The sequence below is a fragment of the Bufo gargarizans genome, chromosome 8 (genome assembly GCF_014858855.1).
Source record: "Bufo gargarizans isolate SCDJY-AF-19 chromosome 8, ASM1485885v1, whole genome shotgun sequence".
NCBI lineage: Eukaryota > Metazoa > Chordata > Amphibia > Anura > Bufonidae > Bufo > Bufo gargarizans.
Window position 1 is genome coordinate 37,303,811 of NC_058087.1, and position 19,024 is coordinate 37,322,834.

Below are 19,024 nucleotides of genomic sequence, written 5' to 3' on the forward strand. Positions count from 1 at the left end.
AAACTACAGTAGAGGTCACTCTGTGTGACCCAACCCTTACAGAATCCTGCATGTGTGAACATGGCCTAATAGGTTGCCTAAAACTATCTTTAGCCCTACCTCCTGCCCCTCTTCCCCTCACTGGGATACACTACCTACAAGAGGAGACTGGCAAGTGTCGGAGGGGGAGCGACAGGAGTCCAGGCACTTCTAACAGGACACCTGTTATCATTTTTGCGTCAACTTCCTAACTTTCGAGATTTTCACTGACCAACAAAATAAAGGAAGCTCCCAGTTATCGGACCAGACACGCAGACTTGCCATCTTTCTTCTGTGCTGTGTGTCCGATAAAACACAACACTACAGAAAGCCCTACGTTTAGACAACGGACTTTGACAAAATCCACTGCAGTTTCTCAATTTAAACCAGACAGAGCCACTTGCGGTTCAGCGCCATTGAGTGGGGCTCAACTAGGAGCTGCCATCCACTGTGGTTATCAGATGTATGTGCAGAAACTGCGCCAAGAAAAGGACATGCCCTCAAAAATAAACAACTGAATCCCACTGAAATCAATGGGAGGCAGTTGCCACAAGTCCACCCTGTGTTTTTCTTTTAACTAATCAACTAATTACATGGACAAAAACTATGTGTGTGAACGAGGTCAAGGGATTAATCAACCAGGGACTGAAACGTTGCAAATTTGCCAGCAGAGTAAGGCCTCATGCACACGACCATATGTATTTTGCGGTCCAAAAAATAATACGGATAACATCCGTGTGCATTCTGTATTTTGCAGAACGGAACAGCTGGCCCCTAATACAACATTACTATCCTTGTCCATAATGCGGACAATAATAGGACATGTTCTATTTTTTTTGCGGATCGGAACTACGGACATACAGAAATGAATGGTTCCATATACGTTCCGGAAAAAACGTTCATGTGCATGAGCCCTCAGAGTTTAAGAAATCTCATATACAAGCTGTAAACACCTAACCCGCGATGCAGACTTCAGATACACAGGATGTCGATATAGGCTACATCTACACGGCGACGTGTAGTGCGACAATAAGTCGCAGTAATATTGTGTGAAATCTTTTTAATAAATGGCTGAATTAAACATGGTGTTGCACTGCGACATGCTGCAACAAGACAATCGCAGAAAGATCCGTCCAAGTTGTCGCAGTGTAGTGGTACCCTATTGACACATGACAAATGTCGGCGTGCGCATTTCAACAGAGTGCAGAAAATCTTCAGCAATAATGTTGCATGTAACGCGTGGCTTTCACGGCGGATCCTCAGCAGCCTTTCCGCTGTATTTTAGGTCCCACGTGGACTTAACCCTTGCGGCAACTTATTTAATGAACGCTTTGCAAAATTAGAAACACAAAAAAACATCTGTTCTCCAGAAGAAAGGAAGACCACCCCAGCTACGGAGAGACTCCCCTTGAACATCGTGGCTATGAAGGCAGCGCAGGAAGCACTTTCTTAGGTGGTAATTCAATAAATCTTGAAAGATTTACAAGCTCTAGATTACTGATGATGAACGGCTGCTGCAAGATTCAACTCTCCCCCAATAGATCTGTCTGAATATCCATACTGCATTTATTATTCTGAACACATTTCAAATCAAAAGGACAGAAGAGGCAAAGCATTCAAGAAGGATTATTCCCCACTCCCACAATTGCAATGTAAAGTCATCTTGGAGGGCAGACATGCTATCTAGGAAAAATCTATATGTTTACAAGCATGAGGTGCAGGGGGGCAGATTTTATCTCCACATCCCACAAGCAAATGTTAGTCTCTAGTGTAACAGGCTAAATCTGAGACCCATCTGAAACGGAAAACATTACGGAACTTCAAAGAAAAGTGCAGTAATCGCATAATAAACCCCAATGTAATCTGGAAAACATTTTCTTAAAACAGGCTTTCCTGATTAACATGACAGATACATTTCAAACAGACAGGAGAAGACTTGGCGCTTATCTTCCACAACGGATCTCCTTGTCGAGCTACTGCGGACTGCTTGGCACGAGCGGCATGACACAGCAAGCAGGAGGCATTCTCTGCCACACAGTGCCAGCTACATGGAAACAGTCAGTGCAGAGGGCTGAGAGGACTTCATTATAGGGGGGCTGCGCCACAAGGACCCACACGGTAAGGTCTAGGCCACACCATGGCTTTAGTCTCCTACACTAAAATTAGAGGGACATTATGGGCAAAAATGATACATAGTGATATGACTAGGGCAGGGCACCGTGGCTCAAGGTAACGCTATAGAGATATATTTAGGAGCCACATTTCTGTCGCGTTTGATGCAGTGTAGCTTTAGCTTTCTGCATCAAAAGCAAATAAAGGTGGGAGAACAGGGGTGGGAGTAAAAATCCCAACTAAGGTTTACTCCTAAATATGACAAAAAATAGGGTGTCCTTAAAGGCAGGGGCGGACTGGGCCGGGGGGCAATTGCCCCCCGGGCCTCTCTAGCTTGCTGTCCCGGCCGGCCGGAATAATGTACAACTTTAATCCAGGGAGACGGGGAGCAGGGAAGGCGTGTTGCCGGCAGCCTATCAGAGAGGCCGCCGGACAGGCGCAGGCGGCGCGATGACGTCAGCGGCGCGATGACATAATCGCGCCGCCTGCGCCGGTCCGGCGGCCTGACTGAGCCGCTGCGCGGCCGTAAAGTAATTACATCTGTGCTGGCTGGAGGCGGGACCGGAGTATTCCAGAGAAGCAGGGAGGTAAGTATAAGTCTGACTGACTATTTATTTATTTTTTCTTTATTTCTGTCCCTATCTGGCTACTGGGCTGGCACTTTATGAGGGGGGTGGGGGGCAGTATCTGGCTACTCCTGGCACATTATAGGGGGGCCCCCTATCTGGCTACTGGGCTGGCAGTTTATGAGGGGGGTGGGGGGCAGTATCTGGCTACTCCTGGCACATTATAGGGGGGCCCCCTATCTGGCTACTGGGCTGACACTTTATGTGGGGGGCAGGGGGGCACTATCTGGCTACTCCTGGCACATTATAGGGGGGCCCCCTATCTGGCTACTCCTGGCACATTATAGGGGGGCCCCCTATCTGGCTACTCCTGGCACATTAGTGGGGTGGTCCTATCTGGCTACTGGCACATTAGTGGGGGGCCTATGGCTACTGGCACATTATAGGGGGGCCCTATCTGACTACTGGCACATTATAGTGGGGGGGCCTATGGCTACTTTCACATTATAGGGGGCCCTATCTGGCTACTGGCACATTATAGGGGGGCCCTATCTGGCTACTGGCACATTATAGTGGGGGGGGGGGGGCTATGGCTACTGGCACATTATAGGGGGGCCCTATCTGGCTACTGGCACATTATAGGGGGGCCCTATCTGGCTACTGGCACATTATAGGGGGCACTATGGGGACATTAGCTCAACTGGGATTATTACAAGGGGGTATTTTGTGCACTGTCTATTATAAGGAGAATTATTTCTACTGGGGGGGTGGGGCATTATGGTGGGCTTTATTACTCCCCCATGGTATGACCCCCTAGTAGCAGCACCAGCCTCTCCCTGCTCTGCTATCCCTCTGCCCCTTCTCCAAATCCTTATTATGAAATCTTTCTCATTAGGATAAAACACAACATCAGCTCCGCCGAGCCCCCGGCCAAAGTGTGGAAGTGGCGTCCGAGATCCCCAAGGGTCAAGTAACTAAGTTTTCAAATGAAATATGTTTATGTTATACACATATAGCCTACACTGTGCCACACAATATACAGTTTCTCCTGCAAAAGTCATCAAGTGTCATGGGGGGGACACAGAGCAGCGCCCAGCGGGGAGGAGAGAATACACGGATGCAACACTGTATCAGCCAGAAAATGACACTTTCGGCATTATACCAAAAATGCTCCGGTGGGCTCCCTGGCTGAAAACAGTTTGACATCGCCTGAGGCCAATCACTGGCTGCGGCGAAGACCGGATCCACTTGCAAAGCCAGCGCGGGGAAGCAGGTATGTAACAAGGTAAAGTGCAAGCGATATGCAATTACTTTGTTTCACGAGAATAGCCCTTAATATTTTATAAAAAATTTGTACAAATCAAAAGGTAGCTAAAACTGGCGGATCTTTACACTGCCCAGTATAAGAGCACAGCCACAGGCAGCGGAATTTCCACTGCGGATTTATCACAGATTTTGCTGTGGATTTCACCCAGTAAAATGCACAATGGATATCAGCGGCATGTCAATTCGCCGGGTAGATTTATTTTTTCCCCATAGCATGTGTATTGCCAGTACTGTAAACCACTGCAGATGTACTGCACGCAAATCCTCAGAGGCAAATCTGCAGCGTGTGGACGTGCCCTTATACAGGATTACTCATTTGCCTGATTGTGCCTTGGCCATCTTAGCAATGACCTATCACAGTCCTGCACAGAAAAGAATTACATCGGTGCCTACTCAAAGTTACAGGACATTTCTGTAGTTTGTGAAGAGAGGTGCAGCACACAATGGAGGTGAGCACCACTAGACACTTAAGTATCAGTGGGCCTCTGGGTGTTACTTGCCCCCCTGGGCCAAAAGTTGCCAGTCAGCCCCTGCTTAAAGGGGTTGTCCGGGTTCAGAGCTGAACCCGGACATACCCTCATTTTCACCCAGGCAGCCCCCCTGAGGCTAGCATCAGAGCATCTCATCTCATGCCCCGATGCGCTCCCTTGCCCTGCGCTAAATCGCGCAGGGCAAAGTCTCTTGTTTTCAATAACACACTGCCAGGCAGAAACCTCCGCCCGGCAGTGTTTTCGGTGACGTCACCGGCTCCGATTGGTGGGCTTTAGCGCTGCCCTACCCGTTATACTGGCTAGGACAGCGCTAAATCCCGCCCATCAGTGCCAGTGACGTCACCGGGCTTCCTGGCAGCCCCACGGAGAGCCCCGATACGTCACCGGATCTCCCAAAAAATGCCTTTGCCCTGCGCGATTTAGCGCAGGGCAAAGGAGAGCATCGGAGCATGAACTGCTCCGATGCTTAAGTCAGGGGGGCTGCTGGGGTGAAAATGGAGGTATGTCCTGGAGATGCCTTAAAGGGGTTGTGCAAGAATGGGCCGGACCTCTAAAGGGAAGCTTACTTACCTGCTTCCCCTCCCGGCCTGTGATGCTCCGGTGGGCTCCCTGGCTGAAAACAGTTTGACATCGCCTGAGGCCAATCACTGGCTGCGGCGAAGACCGGATCCACTTGCTAGCGCGGGGAAGCAGGTATGTAACAAGGTAAAGTGCAAGCGATATGCAATTACTTTGTTTCACGAGAATAGCCCTTAATATTTTATAAAAAATTTGTACAAATCAAAAAGGTAGCTAAAACTGGCGGATCTTTACACTGCCCAGTATAAGAGCACAGCCACAGGCAGCGGAATTTCCACTGCGGATTTATCACAGATTTTGCTGTGGATTTCACCCAGTAAAATGCACAATGGATATCAGCGGCATGTCAATTCGCCGGGTAGATTTATTTTTTCCCCATAGCATGTGTATTGCCAGTACTGTAAACCACTGCAGATGTACTGCACGCAAATCCTCAGAGGCAAATCTGCAGCCTGTGGACGTGCCCTTATACGGGATTACTCATTTGCCTGATTGTGCCTTGGCCATCTTAGCAATGACCTATCACAGTCCTGCACAGAAAAGAATTACATCGGTGCCTACTCAAAGTTACAGGACATTTCTGTAGTTTGTGAAGAGAGGTGCAGCACACAATGGAGGTGAGCACCACTAGACACTTAAGTATCAGGAGAAAATACTAAAGAAGCTACACAGGCCTCAGAGTTTCTTTTGTGCAAGGAAAAGAAAGTCATTGTCTCCAAGTGTGCCGCCTCAATGTTCTCAATATTCCACATAAAGAAAGTTCAACCTCTTTCCAAAATAAGTCCTTACAAGACCTCTAATTACATTAAACTGGTCCGGGGGCAATGGCGCTTGCATACAATAACGTATTATTCGACACAGTCTGCCACATAATACTAAGGAAGTTTTCCAAAACAAGTAAAAGCACATCTGAAAGGACCACCGTGAAATAGGGGTTTAAACGCTATGGACACCTTAGGGGGGTTTATTTATTATTGCATTGTATTTATTAGCTAAAAATTATTTTCCAATAGGTGCAGCGTGCACCTTCTCACATATTTTGCAGGCTGCTCTGTCCCCTTCTCAATGAAATCCATAAAGAGCTCGTTCTGCTAAATTGTCCCTTTACGGGCAGTTATCAAGAAAGAACGTTCATTCCCGATAATTGCCCTATGTAAAGTAGTCACCTATCACCCGACGAGCAAATAAACAAAGCTCAGATAAGGGATCCAACTCCCGGCACCCCTGCCGATCAGGTGGTTGAAGAGGCAGCTTATGGGAGGTGCAGCGTTCTCTTCACTGATTACCTGTACACCGTCTAGACTAGGAATCAGCAATCTTTGGAACTCCAGCTGCTGTGACACTACAACTCCCAGCAGGCACACTTACTTGGCTGTTTTTGCAACTCCCCATAGAAGTGAAAGGAGGATTCTGGGAGTTGTAGTTTCAGAACAGCTGGAGTGCCGGAGGTTGCTGATCTCTGCAGCAGCGATGCCGTGTAATTACCCCTTCCTCTCCCATTCAGATGAATGATATAAAGAGCTGCAATTACACTGCACCGCCGCTGCAATGTAGAAATGTGGATGCGACCATGAAGAGGAGGCAGCACTCGCAGAAGCCCTGCTGCCTCGTCAACCAACCGATTGGCGGGGGTGCCAGAAGTTTGACCTCATCCGTCTGATATTAATGACCTGAGGATAGGTCATCAATATTGTGAAACCGCACAACCCTCTTACAGAGCAACTGAGGGTTTTAAATACCTGGGGAGAGGGAGGGGAAACTTTGTGGGACAACGGCTGCACTTTAAAGAGAACCTGTCATCAACTTTATGCGGACCTCACTGAGGGCAGCATAAAATAATGACAGAAATGCTGATTTCACCTGTTTTGTCACTCATGAGCTAAATGTAAGTGGTTGCTGAGAACCAGCATCATAATCATTGCAGCCCAGACCTTGAAAAGAGTCAAATCTACCTGAGAAGAGTCCTGGTTATTATAATCTCCTGATCTACCGCCCATCTGCTGATGATTGGCAGTTCTCTCCTAGAGAGAAAGGGAGAAAACTAGGTAGAAGACTGTCAGCCATCAGCGGGTGGGCAGGAAGTCATGAATAACCAGGACTCTTCTCAGGTAGATTTTAATCTTAAGGCCTGGGCTGCAATGATTATGATGCTGCTTCTCAGCAACCACTTACTTTTAGTTCATAAGTGACAAAACTGGTGAAGTCAGCATTTCTGTCACTATTTTATGCTGCCCTGAGTGACTCTTCTCCAGGCCCAGTCTGCAATGATTGTGATGTTGGTTCTCAGGAACCACTTACTTTTAACTTCTAAATGACAGACCGCTGAAATCAACTCACCTGTCACTACTTAATGCTGCCGTTAGAATAGGCAGCATAAAGGGGATGACAGGTTCCCTTTAAAGGTCTTGTGTCTCAGCACAGACATTCACGGCATATGGCTAGTATACAAAATCATATCCCATCTGTAGGGGATCCGACATCGGTGAACCCTGCATTTAATAAATTTAAGTGACAATGGTCTTTGGGTAATTGCACTTTTTGAGAACCAATATAGTCAATGCATTATAGTTAAAAAGGCCTGAAAATGGAGCATCGGGAAAAAGCAGACTGGAGCAGTCAAGAGACAAAATGGCACAACTGCTTCCTAGTGACGCTACCACTCCATTCTAGTGATAGGTGGGGGCGACAGCGATTGGGCACCCGCTGTTCATTGCATCTATACACCGATATCTAAACCCTTTAAGTCAGACTAATGGCAGGAGTCCTACTATTACTACACTGGGGAGGCCATCTAGCCAACAAAATACCTCCAGCCCCAAACTGTTTCCTCATGTCCCTGGTTGACGTCTTAATGTTTCTAACCAGTGTGGATAGTGAAGCGAACCAATCATATGACTATTTTACAGATGGGCTAGAATGAGAAACATGCACTTTAGTCACATTAACAACCATCCAATAAGCTGCAAAGGTTAAAAATAAGGTACAATTATCCAACCTTTTGCTAAAGAGAGCAGTAGACAAAAAGGAGAAGGAAAAAAGGTGGAGACAATCACATTCAAACAGAAAAAGGGACACTTGGGGATGGCTGTCGGCATCTGAAATCAAATTGACTGCACATTATCATCATTTTCATGGGTACAGAACGGAGGCTCCACAATACCTGTAACATCCAAAATCTTTGGGGAAGAAACATAATATCTATGAACTGTTTCCAGCAACTGAGCCCCGTGCCCTTCACCCTGAAATGGAGGCAAAACCAACATCTGGCTGGAAGAGAAAAAAAAAACAATTAAAAAGCTATATATCAGTATACATTAAATATACCTTCCTAATGCCAAAAAGAAAGATAAATGATTACAGATACAAGAGATGAAGAGCGAGCAAAAAAAGAGTGAGAAAATTAGCGCGCAAAAGTGTGATCGAGTAGGTTAGTTTGTTAAAGGGGTTATCCCATCTTAGACAATGGGGGCATATCGCAAGGATATGCCCCCATTGTCTGATAGGTGCGGGTCCCACCTCTGGGACCCGCACCTACAACGAGAACGGAGCCGGGGAGAGTTGTGGCTGGAGGACCCCAGGTTTCCCAGGGTCCGACCACCACCAGGCACAGCTCCCCGCCTCTCCCATTGAAGTGAATAGGAGCGCACCGCACATGCGCAGCCAACGCTCCCATTCATTTCTATGGGGCCGACGGAAATAGCCGAGCCAGCGCTCGCCTATTTTCAGCGGCTCCATAGAAATGAAGAGAGGGCGGCTGCGCTTGCGCAGTGCGCCCCTCCTCCTTGTAGGTGCGGGTCCCAGCGGTGGGACCCGCACCAATCAGACAATGGGGGCATATCCTTGCGATATGCCCCCATTGTCTAAGATGGGATAACCCCTTTAAGTCAGCAAGTGTTTCCAATACAAAAATCAGTCATTTTTTTTACCACAAAAAGAGATAAAAGAAATCACAGATTAAAGATAAAGGGCAAGCAAAGGAGTGGGGCGAAAGATAAAGGGCAAGCAAAGGAGTGGGGCGAAAGATAAAGGGCAAGCAAAGGAGTGGGGCAAAAGATAAAGGGCAAGCAAAGGAGTGGGGCGAAAGATAAAAGGATAAGCAAAGGAGTGGGGCGAAAGATAAAGGGCAAGCAAAGGAGTGGGGCGAAAGATAAAAGGGCAAGCAAAGGAGTGGGGCGAAAGATAAAAGGGCAAGCAAAGGAGTGGGGCGAAAGAGCGGGCAAGCAAAGGAGTGGGCGAGAAAAACAAAAACAAACAAAACATGAACTTAAGAGTGCAAAAAAAAGAAAAAAAAGCAAGGAGGGAGAGAAAGTGTCAAAGAGAGCAAGAGGAAAAGAGGGCTACTGGGTGACTGTGGAGATAACTGTGCCAAGTTAGTTTAAGTCAGCTCTCGTTTCCAATACAAATTAATGTAGAAAGCTTCCATTTCTTTCTAAAATCTAATCTTTCTACAGGTTACAGAAAATGTTACTAACGTTACAATTAGGATCTTGAAGAAAAACCTTCATCTGGCCGTAGCTAAACTGCGTCCTCTTTCATCCCCTAACCTCTTGTTTTTAAAGTGCTAACCACCATTATAGGAAGAATTGGGAACTTCAGCGAGATTCACTTGTGGAACAAAATAAGGCAGAAAAGAAAGAAAGAACAGGCACGTGCATCCCAGGCAATTACCTTACACGTGGCCGGGTTTTGTCTGGGTACACATAGTAATTATAGACTGTCATGTAGCCTACAGTCGCAAAGAGTGTAGTCCCGTCTTTATTGTACTTCTCAAATCTGCAGATAAAACAGAAAGCCAAGCGGGTCAATTACAGGCAAGCTCCCATGCAGGGTCCATTTTCCTTTTCCATTCTCTGCGAGAGTTTCCAGTGTCAGCAAGCTACGCTGTGAGGGCCCAATGGGTACACCTGCTTTATTCTGAATGCACAATTCACTTAATTGGTGAGCTGCAACGTGGATAAATCAGCCCTCTTTGCATCACTTCAGTGCACTTGCCTATTGTGCACACTGAATGGGAGGCAAGTAAAAGGGACACAGGCAAAAAAAAAAAAAAAAAGCTAATTTTACTGTATAAGCCCACATTCAGCGCTCCGACAGACAACAGACTTTAATTCAGCGCTATTCTGGAGGCCTCCACAAACACAATGAAGGGAAACTGTGAGCCTGGTAAACAATGGTTTGTCCGGCCTGGGAAAAAAATATCATTATACTGTTGCTGCATAATTGGTGTCCACCAATTAAAACTCCAAGCCTTGTTAACAGGGGGGGAAAGTCTAATGTTGATTTAGAATGGCACTTACACCAGAAAGAAGTCCCATCGCTCATCATCCACATCAATGTAACTGGCTGTTTCAATGAACCACATCAAGAAGGTCTGGAGCCTTTCGTGATACTCTCTGAAGCCTGGGCAGGTCAACTCAGCCTAGGGCAAATGTCACAGAGTCACAGAAAATAGTAATAATACACTTTTGTGTCCTACAATTACCTTTTTCATAATTGTTGGCTTAAACTGCCCTTGCTTCAACGCTACCAGTCCGGCAGCTGAATCCTCTGGAAACCAGCTATTACAAGGAAATGCTACTGGCAGGGCACATTTTCCTTTGCAGGGTTAATAAAAAATTCTACATTTTTCAAACCACTACCTGGATCTGAATACTTTTGTAATTGCATGTAATTAGAAATTTAGTATAGCCACTGAGCTATCCAATAAAATGCATCTTCATAGCGCCACCTGCAGTTTGCAGTTTTCCTTATTTGTGGTCACACATGTTCAGTTTAAAATCGGTCAACAGCCATATCTTCTGTTAGAAGCTGTGGCAGTTACAGGGCAGTTCTATGGGGGGTGCCGGCCGGGTGTATTGCAGATCCGCAATACACTACTGACGTGTGAATGGACCCTAAAAGGGAACCGTTCATCTTCTTTGGGGCCATTAAACCACTGCAGCTGGTATACAGCCTGGGTGTACGGTCCAATCTGCTCATAACATACGCATTCCTCCCAGCAAAAGTTAGCAAATAAATTCAAACTTACCAGGAAAAGAGTCCCGGACTCTTTTCCAGCAGCACTGGGGACAAGCATAATGTGCTGATTAGGACAGGGATGCAGTACATCTAACTTCACTGTTCAGATAAGGCACATGCACAGTGATGCCAAGCATACCTTCATCGGTGCAGCATGAATGTGTCCAATGCTACCGGATAAGAGTCCTGGACTCTTCTCTCAGTAGGTAATCAACATCAGATTGGCGCGAGTCCCATTCAAGCGAATTGGAGCTGCTCAGGTACACTGGCACAGCTACAACACAGCGGATGGAGTTTACTGCTTTGTTTTCAGAGCTGGTGGAAATGCTGGGTCTAGAAAACCCACCAATCTGATACTGATGCAAGATTGGAAACCCCATTAAAGCCACATGTATATGTTGTGGAGTACGTTTATGGAATTACACTAATCTCATGTACACTTTGTGGACTTTTTCTCTGCGGAAATTGACCTGCCGCACGGATTTCTAATTAAATAGCATGCCAATTATGTTTGCGGTATTAGCGGCGGAGTTCAATTTTTTAAATGGAAGGGTGAGATCCTCTGTACCAAAAACCACAATTAGACATTGCGGATTTTGGTGTAGATATGCTGCAGAAATTCACATAAACCCGCACGGAAATTCGTGCGGATCTTATGTACATTCACCCGCACTTGTGTGTTGATTTCTATAGAGAGGAATGTATAAATGCCTGGGCCAGTCACATCCAAATCCTGTACACCAGGGATGATCAACCTGTGGCCCTCCAGCTGTTGCAAAACTACAACTACCAGCATGCCCTAATAGCTGTAAGGATGTCCAAGCATGCTGGGAGTTGTAGTTTTGCAACAGATGGAGGGCCGCAGGTTGAGCATCCCTGCTCTACACTGTAGCAATTTATAGAAAAGAGATGGGAGAAGTCTCAGCAATCATAGCCTCGCTGATCTAACATTTATCACCTGTCCTGTGATGGCTCAAGCTGGTATTACGGGACGGTCCCGAGATCTTTCCAAAGGACCTGTGCTATCTTTATAATAAAGTACAACCTAAAAGATGATGTCACTAGGTTCACGGTTAGGCTATGGCCACATCCAAAAAGTCCACAGTAGGCCAAAATCCACCGCTGCCGGGATCAGAGAAGGGCTTATGCAACTTTCAGCCTCTATCGTCCAAATCGTCATGCTGCAAACTGAAAAACTGCAGCACAAGTCAATTTACCTGGTAGAGTTTCTCTACAGGTGTAGACCAGATAAAAAAATTAAAAAATTTAACCCTCTGCTTGTACAGTTAATGTTGTAGATTTTACACATGGCCATACATGTACATGCAAGTTCTGGGAGGCAACAGCTAAAACTACTACACTTGGATGTCACACTTTACACTGTTCATTTTCTGACATTTTTGATGTTTTTATGCACTCATCATTTAGCGATGAAAGTGTCTTAGGACATGAACCTTACTTTTTAGGTCCATTTAGATGGGCCGATGAGCAGCAGATTGTTGGGAAGGAGGTTTCTTCTTGACAGTCGGCTGCTCATTAATTGGGGATGAAGCACTACGTTTACATGCAGCGATCACCTTCCGCAGTACGAGGACGAGGGATCGCTATTGCCATCGCTCGTCCTCGTACAGCTGCATTATTTCTGTGCAGTAGATCGCTGTTTAGAACGCACAATCTGCTGCCCAGAAACAATAAATTACTTGCCTGCACGAACGACAGGATCACCCGATGAATGAGCATTCCGATCAGATTGACAGGAACGTTTGTAGGAATGTTCGGTCCTGATGAACTACCCGATTATATGGACGCTTAAATCCCCCTTTAGACTAGGTCTGACACAATTACCAGTGTCTATTCAATACAATGAGAACAGGCCACTTTATCAGACAAAGACCTGTGTTTGTAGCAAACTTCAGCAAGTTTCCATTTGATGTGTACGTCTAGTAATTTGCTCTTATATACAAACGCAGAGCATCTATTTATAAAGAACAAGACAAAGATACCTTGTAGGGCTAGCTGAGCTAGACGTAAGGACACCTCTCATTTAGGCCTCATGCGCAAGGCCGTTGAACTGCAATTTGCGGTCCCCAATTCAACTTGAATGGGTCCGTGGTCCGTCCGCACCGTAAAAAAAGTAGTGCCTCCGTTCCGCACTGACCTACTGGAATGCAGACCCATTCAAGTGAATTGGTCTGCATCCGTAATGCAGGGTGCCCACGGCTGGTGCCGTTGTATTGTGGACCCGCTGTTTGCGGGACACTGTGCGGGCACAGCCAGGCAACGGCAGTGTGCATGAGCCCTAGTGATATGTTGTCGTTTCATTCTGGAGAAAAAGTACTTTTAATTCATATGTAAATGAGACAGTGCACAGAGGGCAGGTTCAAAGCAGCTCTGTGCATTCTTGCTCCTTCTGTTTCCTCTGCCAAACTGTAAATCTATAATCTATTAAAGTTACTTAACAGCACATATTTTTTTAAAGGGAATGTGTCATCGCAGAAAATGACCTTCTGTTTAAATCACCTTTGTGTGTTAAAGATTATTATTTTTTTAGAATTTTTTATTTTATTTTTTCAATAAAAAAAATGTATATGATCCTGCAATTTCCACAATGGCCACTAGGTCTAATAAGTCATGATTTCCTGTTCTGTATAGGTACATTTTCCGTAGTCATTATCACCACCACAGGAAGAATAACAATGAAAAGTAACACCTCTGTATAGATAACACAGGATCCACCATTAACAATAGGTGATAAGACAGCTTCTCTACTCCCTCCTGACCTCTGCGCAGGTCACAGAGCATGTCTAGAAAACTCTCCAATAGAAATCAACGAGGTCCCCTCTCCTGTCCATTGTGTCTCTGGACCATGGGGCTGCTCCAAAAGACAGGAAGTCTTAACATATTTTAGGCCTAGTGAGCAGGATTTAAGTTTTTTTCTATACACAATGACATGGAAAACAAAAAAATAAGTAGATAAATAGCCAAAAATTCTTTAAAAAATGTTTAACATAAAAACAAGAGATCATTTTTTTGACAATAAATTCCCTTCAAGCTTTTTTTTTTTAAAATCAAGTACTTACCTTGTGTATCTGGTAAGTGATTTCTTCCCCAGCTTCCTCATTGTACACTGTATAGGTATGTATTATAGGGCCAAAGGGTTTAAAATTCACTTCTTTTTCCAATAATGATACAAAATCATCGGTCCCCTGACAGAATCCAGGGGGAATAATTTCACGAATTTTGCTTTCAACGTCATCAGCCGGTTAAAATGATAAATAACAAAACGTTAGTACATTTTATAGCCGATATCAAATCTCTATATACCAGATTTGTCTAAAACTATATGAATACCGTAAGTATGAATCAGAGTGCATGTATAGCATACTATATAGGACATCTGGTCACCCAGTGATACACGTGCAGTGCCCATTTATCAAAAACTAAAGCTGTTCTGTACACAGTGGTGAGCCGAGTCTCTACAGCAGTGATGGCCGTGTATAAAGTGATGGAAAAACGAATCAAGCCAGCAACGGGAGTGATGGCAAAGGTTAGAAAGGGATTTAAAGAAGCAATTCTTTCAAAAGTCAGGGGCCCAGATTTACTAATCCTACAGATGGCATGAAGTAGTGTCTAGCCCTGCACCTGATTTATCACATGGTGTATTTGGTGCAGGGAGAGACACTTTAGTCACACTATTACCAACCATTGGTCGGTTCACTTCAGAGACAGAATTTTACGCCAGAATTGCTTTGCAAAAACATTGCAACCTCTTTTTGAGCAAATCTGAAAAAAACTGTAGAACCTGTAGTTGTGCCAAACTGCACCAAAATAGTGCCAATTTTTAGACGGATTCTAGGCACAGACACATTGGTAAGTTTGGCCCACTGTCCTGTTCAGTGGTTGTGTTTATTGCGCAATCCATCTAAAACTAAAATCCTATTACTTTGTAACTTCAGCTGCCAAGCGCCTGCTCGTCGGTGGAGGAGAACAATTTTTGTGACCGTATGAATTAGCTATTCCTTAAGGAATGAGCGTTTCACTCGTTCATCGGGTAACTGGCGGCACATTTACCCCGCCAAGCATTCCTATGAACGCAATTATCTGCTGGATTCTCGGCCTGTTTAAGGGCGCTTAATTTGAGAACTTGCTTAAAATTTTGGATACATTGGCTGGATTAAAAAATTAAACAGTCTGTGAAAACAGGCATATTATTTGAAGGCTGACCACTAAGCAACTAACAAGGAGATTATACATGCAAACATCTTGAAATATACATTACATCCATGCAGATATGGTTTCTAAGTTATCATAAGGCTCCTCACAGATTAGTGTACGTTGGCCGAACCCGCCAACAACCTAACACACTCCCATCTCTCCCCTGACATATGATGCTGGGGAAGAGAAAGAGCAGGAAAATAGAATTTTTTTTCGGCCCAATTTTTTTTGTGGATTAAAGGGATTCTGTCACCAGTTTTAACCCCCTCCAGATAAAAATATGGTTATGTTCAGGGAGCTTTACTGATTCCTAATGTGGTCTTATAAATGTAATCTGTATGCTCATTTTGCCTAAAAAACGCTATTACTAACCTGTCATTCATAAAAATAAGGTGCCCAAGGGGGATGTAAATGGATCCAAGCTGCCGCCCGCACCCGCCACCGTTCGTGCCCAGCTCCACCTTTCCTGACCTCAGCGCCGCCTCATAATCCTATGTGACGCCTCCGGCTCTCCCTCCCCCCTTCTTCTGCTCTAACATCTTGCGCGTGCGCAACCTCCCGATGACCTGCACACTCGCTCCATGAAGCCGAACGGAGAAGTGCGCATCAGGCAGAGGCCTGTGCGCACGCGCAAGATGTTAGAGCAGAAGAGGGGGGAGGGAGGGAGAGCCGGAGGAGTCACACAGGATTATGAGGCGGCGCTGAGGTCAGGAAAGGTGGAGCTGGGCACGAACGGCGGCGGGTGCGGGCGGCAGCTTGGATCCATTTACATCCCCTTGGGCACCTTATTTTTATGAATGACAGGTTAGTAATAGCGTTTTTTAGGCAAAATGAGCCTACAGATTACATTTATAAGACCACATTAGGAATCAGTAAAGCTCCCTGAACATAACCATATTTTTATCTGGAGGGGGTTAAAACTGGTGACAGAATCCCTTTAATTCATTGATGTAATTGAGGCAAAAAAAATCTTCGATGCAATTTCCCTGCATCGAGGATTCGTTTGAATCAAATTACCACGGAGCATGAGTGAAGTGAAGTCTCTCACTCACCGCTCCGTGGCCTCCCGATTCGGCACCGCGCTGCACTGGCCAGGGCCTTGCGAGCACACATAGTCAGCGCAAGAATGCTAAACTTTGCAATATTCTTGCTACTAAGGCTGACGGAAACCCTGTAGAAGTCCCTGCATGCATGTGAAAACTACCTAAACAAAATAAAACACGCAAACAAAACAAGAATAAAGTGGACATGTGGGCAGGGGGTTGGAAGGGGGCACCTGTGATTTGGATGGCATGGAGGCACTGGGGGAGGGAGGCATGGCAATGGATGGCATGGAGGCACTGGGGGAGGGGGACACAATGGATGGCATGGAGGGGCAGATGGCACTGGGGGAGTGGGAGACATGGCAATGGATGGCACAGCAGAAGAACAGCCTGCTGGAGTATACCGTATTGGGTATAGCTGGATACTACCAGCTATATGCTCTCATTGACTATAATGTGGTCCAAGGCCATCTGGCCATGTTCCGGCATACATGCTGGGTATCGTCCAAAGCGTTTTGTTTTTTTTGTCTGGCCAAAACGGAGCTCGAATTCAGTAACAAGGCCGGACCCCATTACAGGCAATCGCTGCAGCAGCTGGCAGCATCCAGCTATACCCGATATGGTACATTCTGGCTGTTCTTCTGACAGAATGTATATTGCAGCTGTGAAAGAAGCCTTATGTGTGTGCAATTATGTGCTATACCACTAAGTAATAAAAATATTGCTTTTATAAAGAAATACATTATTTTAAGAAGGTTTTTCTTATTAGAGTACTCAATCGTAAAAATAATCGGTAGAATACTCAATTACTAAAATAATCGTTTGCTGCAGCCCTACACTACAGATATGAAGTGGCTGTGACAGAAGCTGCTGCGCATGCATGGCCATGTGTGCTCCCAAAGGAGGCAATATGGATAATAACAATACATTAGTAAGTGCCTTGTATTAACAGGGTTATCCAACCCCTACAATTACCCCCCAGTCCCCCCCCCCCCCCTGCCCATGCCCCTCATATAGATCATACTTATCCCACGTCGCTCCTGATCCCCGCATGGCCGCTGCAGCTTCTCCCCCGTCGCTCTGATAAAAACATCCGACGAGCATCGCGGGCAACTGTAGGGAGGCATGTTCCCGTCGCTATTGGCTATCCCAACCGCCCCCCCATATGTCTTATTCCGCGCGACGGGGAGATGCAGCGGCGGCCATGCGGGGATCAGGAGCAGCGGGGGTGCCGGGGTAAGTATGATCTATGAGGGGTCTGGGCATGGGGGGGGGGGGTCATTATAGGGTTAAATAACCCCTTTAAGCTTTTCTACATAAGAAATGACATTTGCTGAAGTGAGACAATCCCTTTAAAGGTTTTCAGTCACTTTCACAGCAAGAATAATGCTAAACTTTGCGATATTCTTGCTACTAAGGCTGACGGAAACCCTGTATAAGCCCCTGCATGCGAAAACTAAAAAAATTAAAAAATAAAGAAAAAAAATGCAAACAAAACAAAAGTGGAGATTAAGCTATTATGTACATTTATGACATATCAAGATACTATTTTGTGGCAAACCGATATAAGGTAAAAGCACATATATTGTTTTTAACACAAGGTCCTAGTCTCGCCCTCTTCGTGCAAGGACAGGTGCAATCCTGCTTTGGTGACAAAGGGGAATATGTAATCATATAACAGAGCAAAGTCTAAAAAGGGATGAAGGGGAGTCCCTAAAAGCTTGTTTAATAGAATGTTACATAAAAAAATAACACAAAGCATTTAGTAAAACTGGAGAGCAAGTCAAGATCTCCAATTTAGGATTACAAGGAATTACACGTTCTGGAAACTGTTGTCTTTATGCAGATTTCCAACAATAAAAGAGGAAATCCTCTCAGACAAACCGTAATCAGAGATTAGACGTAAGCTTGTTAAACAAGCGCCGTCTCCCCGTAGACTGTCAGCTGAGCAGACTCCATATTCCTTTTCAAATCCCCCAGGGCCACTTGAATGAATACATTTACTACTTATCTTAAACCATGAATATTTGATGAACTTTCACAATAACATATTACTGTTTCTCACCAGGCAATAAAACATAATGAATTGGTCTCAACTTAACAAAAAAACGCAACCCCCCCCCACACACACCTCCTTCAATGAAGTCCCTAAAAGCCTAGCAGTCTATGGAACAAAACGAGCTTGCACCCCTATTCAGGGACTTTCTGTTCTCACTGTGTATGGGAGGGCAGTAGGACAATTGAGCCAGGTTTTTACTCAATGGAGTCTACATCGCGTTTGGCTCTAATGTTTGTATTGTATCTATTTCCACAAGGGCTGACACAAGAACACTCTGTGTTCACTCGCTAAGAAACCCTTTCGCACCGTTTACATGCATGATGAGTATTAGTTCAAAACCCACACTCTTGCCGCTCGCCATTCAGTCAGGGGAAATTAAGATGCTTAGGACAAAATACGCTACAAAAGGCTAATACAACATGCTACTAATTCCTGTCCTTTCAACCATTATCCCCTAGTTGAGGCAATGCACCTGCAGATGAATGGCACTTATATCGGCATTCACTTACCCCTGCAAGTTACTGGCGGAGAAAGGAGAGACACGCTTTGCCTTTCCTAACTCTGGCCATTCAGTTATTACAGAAGTGGGAACAATGA

The 19,024-nt window shown here is 45.4% G+C and overlaps 1 protein-coding gene across 1 annotated transcript in view; it reads right to left on the reverse strand.

The window, feature by feature from the left end:
- The window catches only part of HAT1 (histone acetyltransferase 1), a 48,959-nt gene that overhangs the window by 14,332 nt on the left and 15,603 nt on the right, over nucleotides 1-19,024 (reverse strand). The window contains exons 5-8 of the mRNA XM_044304809.1: nucleotides 14,191-14,370; nucleotides 10,390-10,511; nucleotides 9,761-9,865; nucleotides 8,253-8,359 (exon numbers count right to left, since the gene is read on the reverse strand). Coding sequence (XP_044160744.1) covers nucleotides 8,253-8,359; nucleotides 9,761-9,865; nucleotides 10,390-10,511; nucleotides 14,191-14,370 — 514 coding nt within the window. The remainder of the gene's footprint in view (nucleotides 1-8,252; nucleotides 8,360-9,760; nucleotides 9,866-10,389; nucleotides 10,512-14,190; nucleotides 14,371-19,024) is intronic.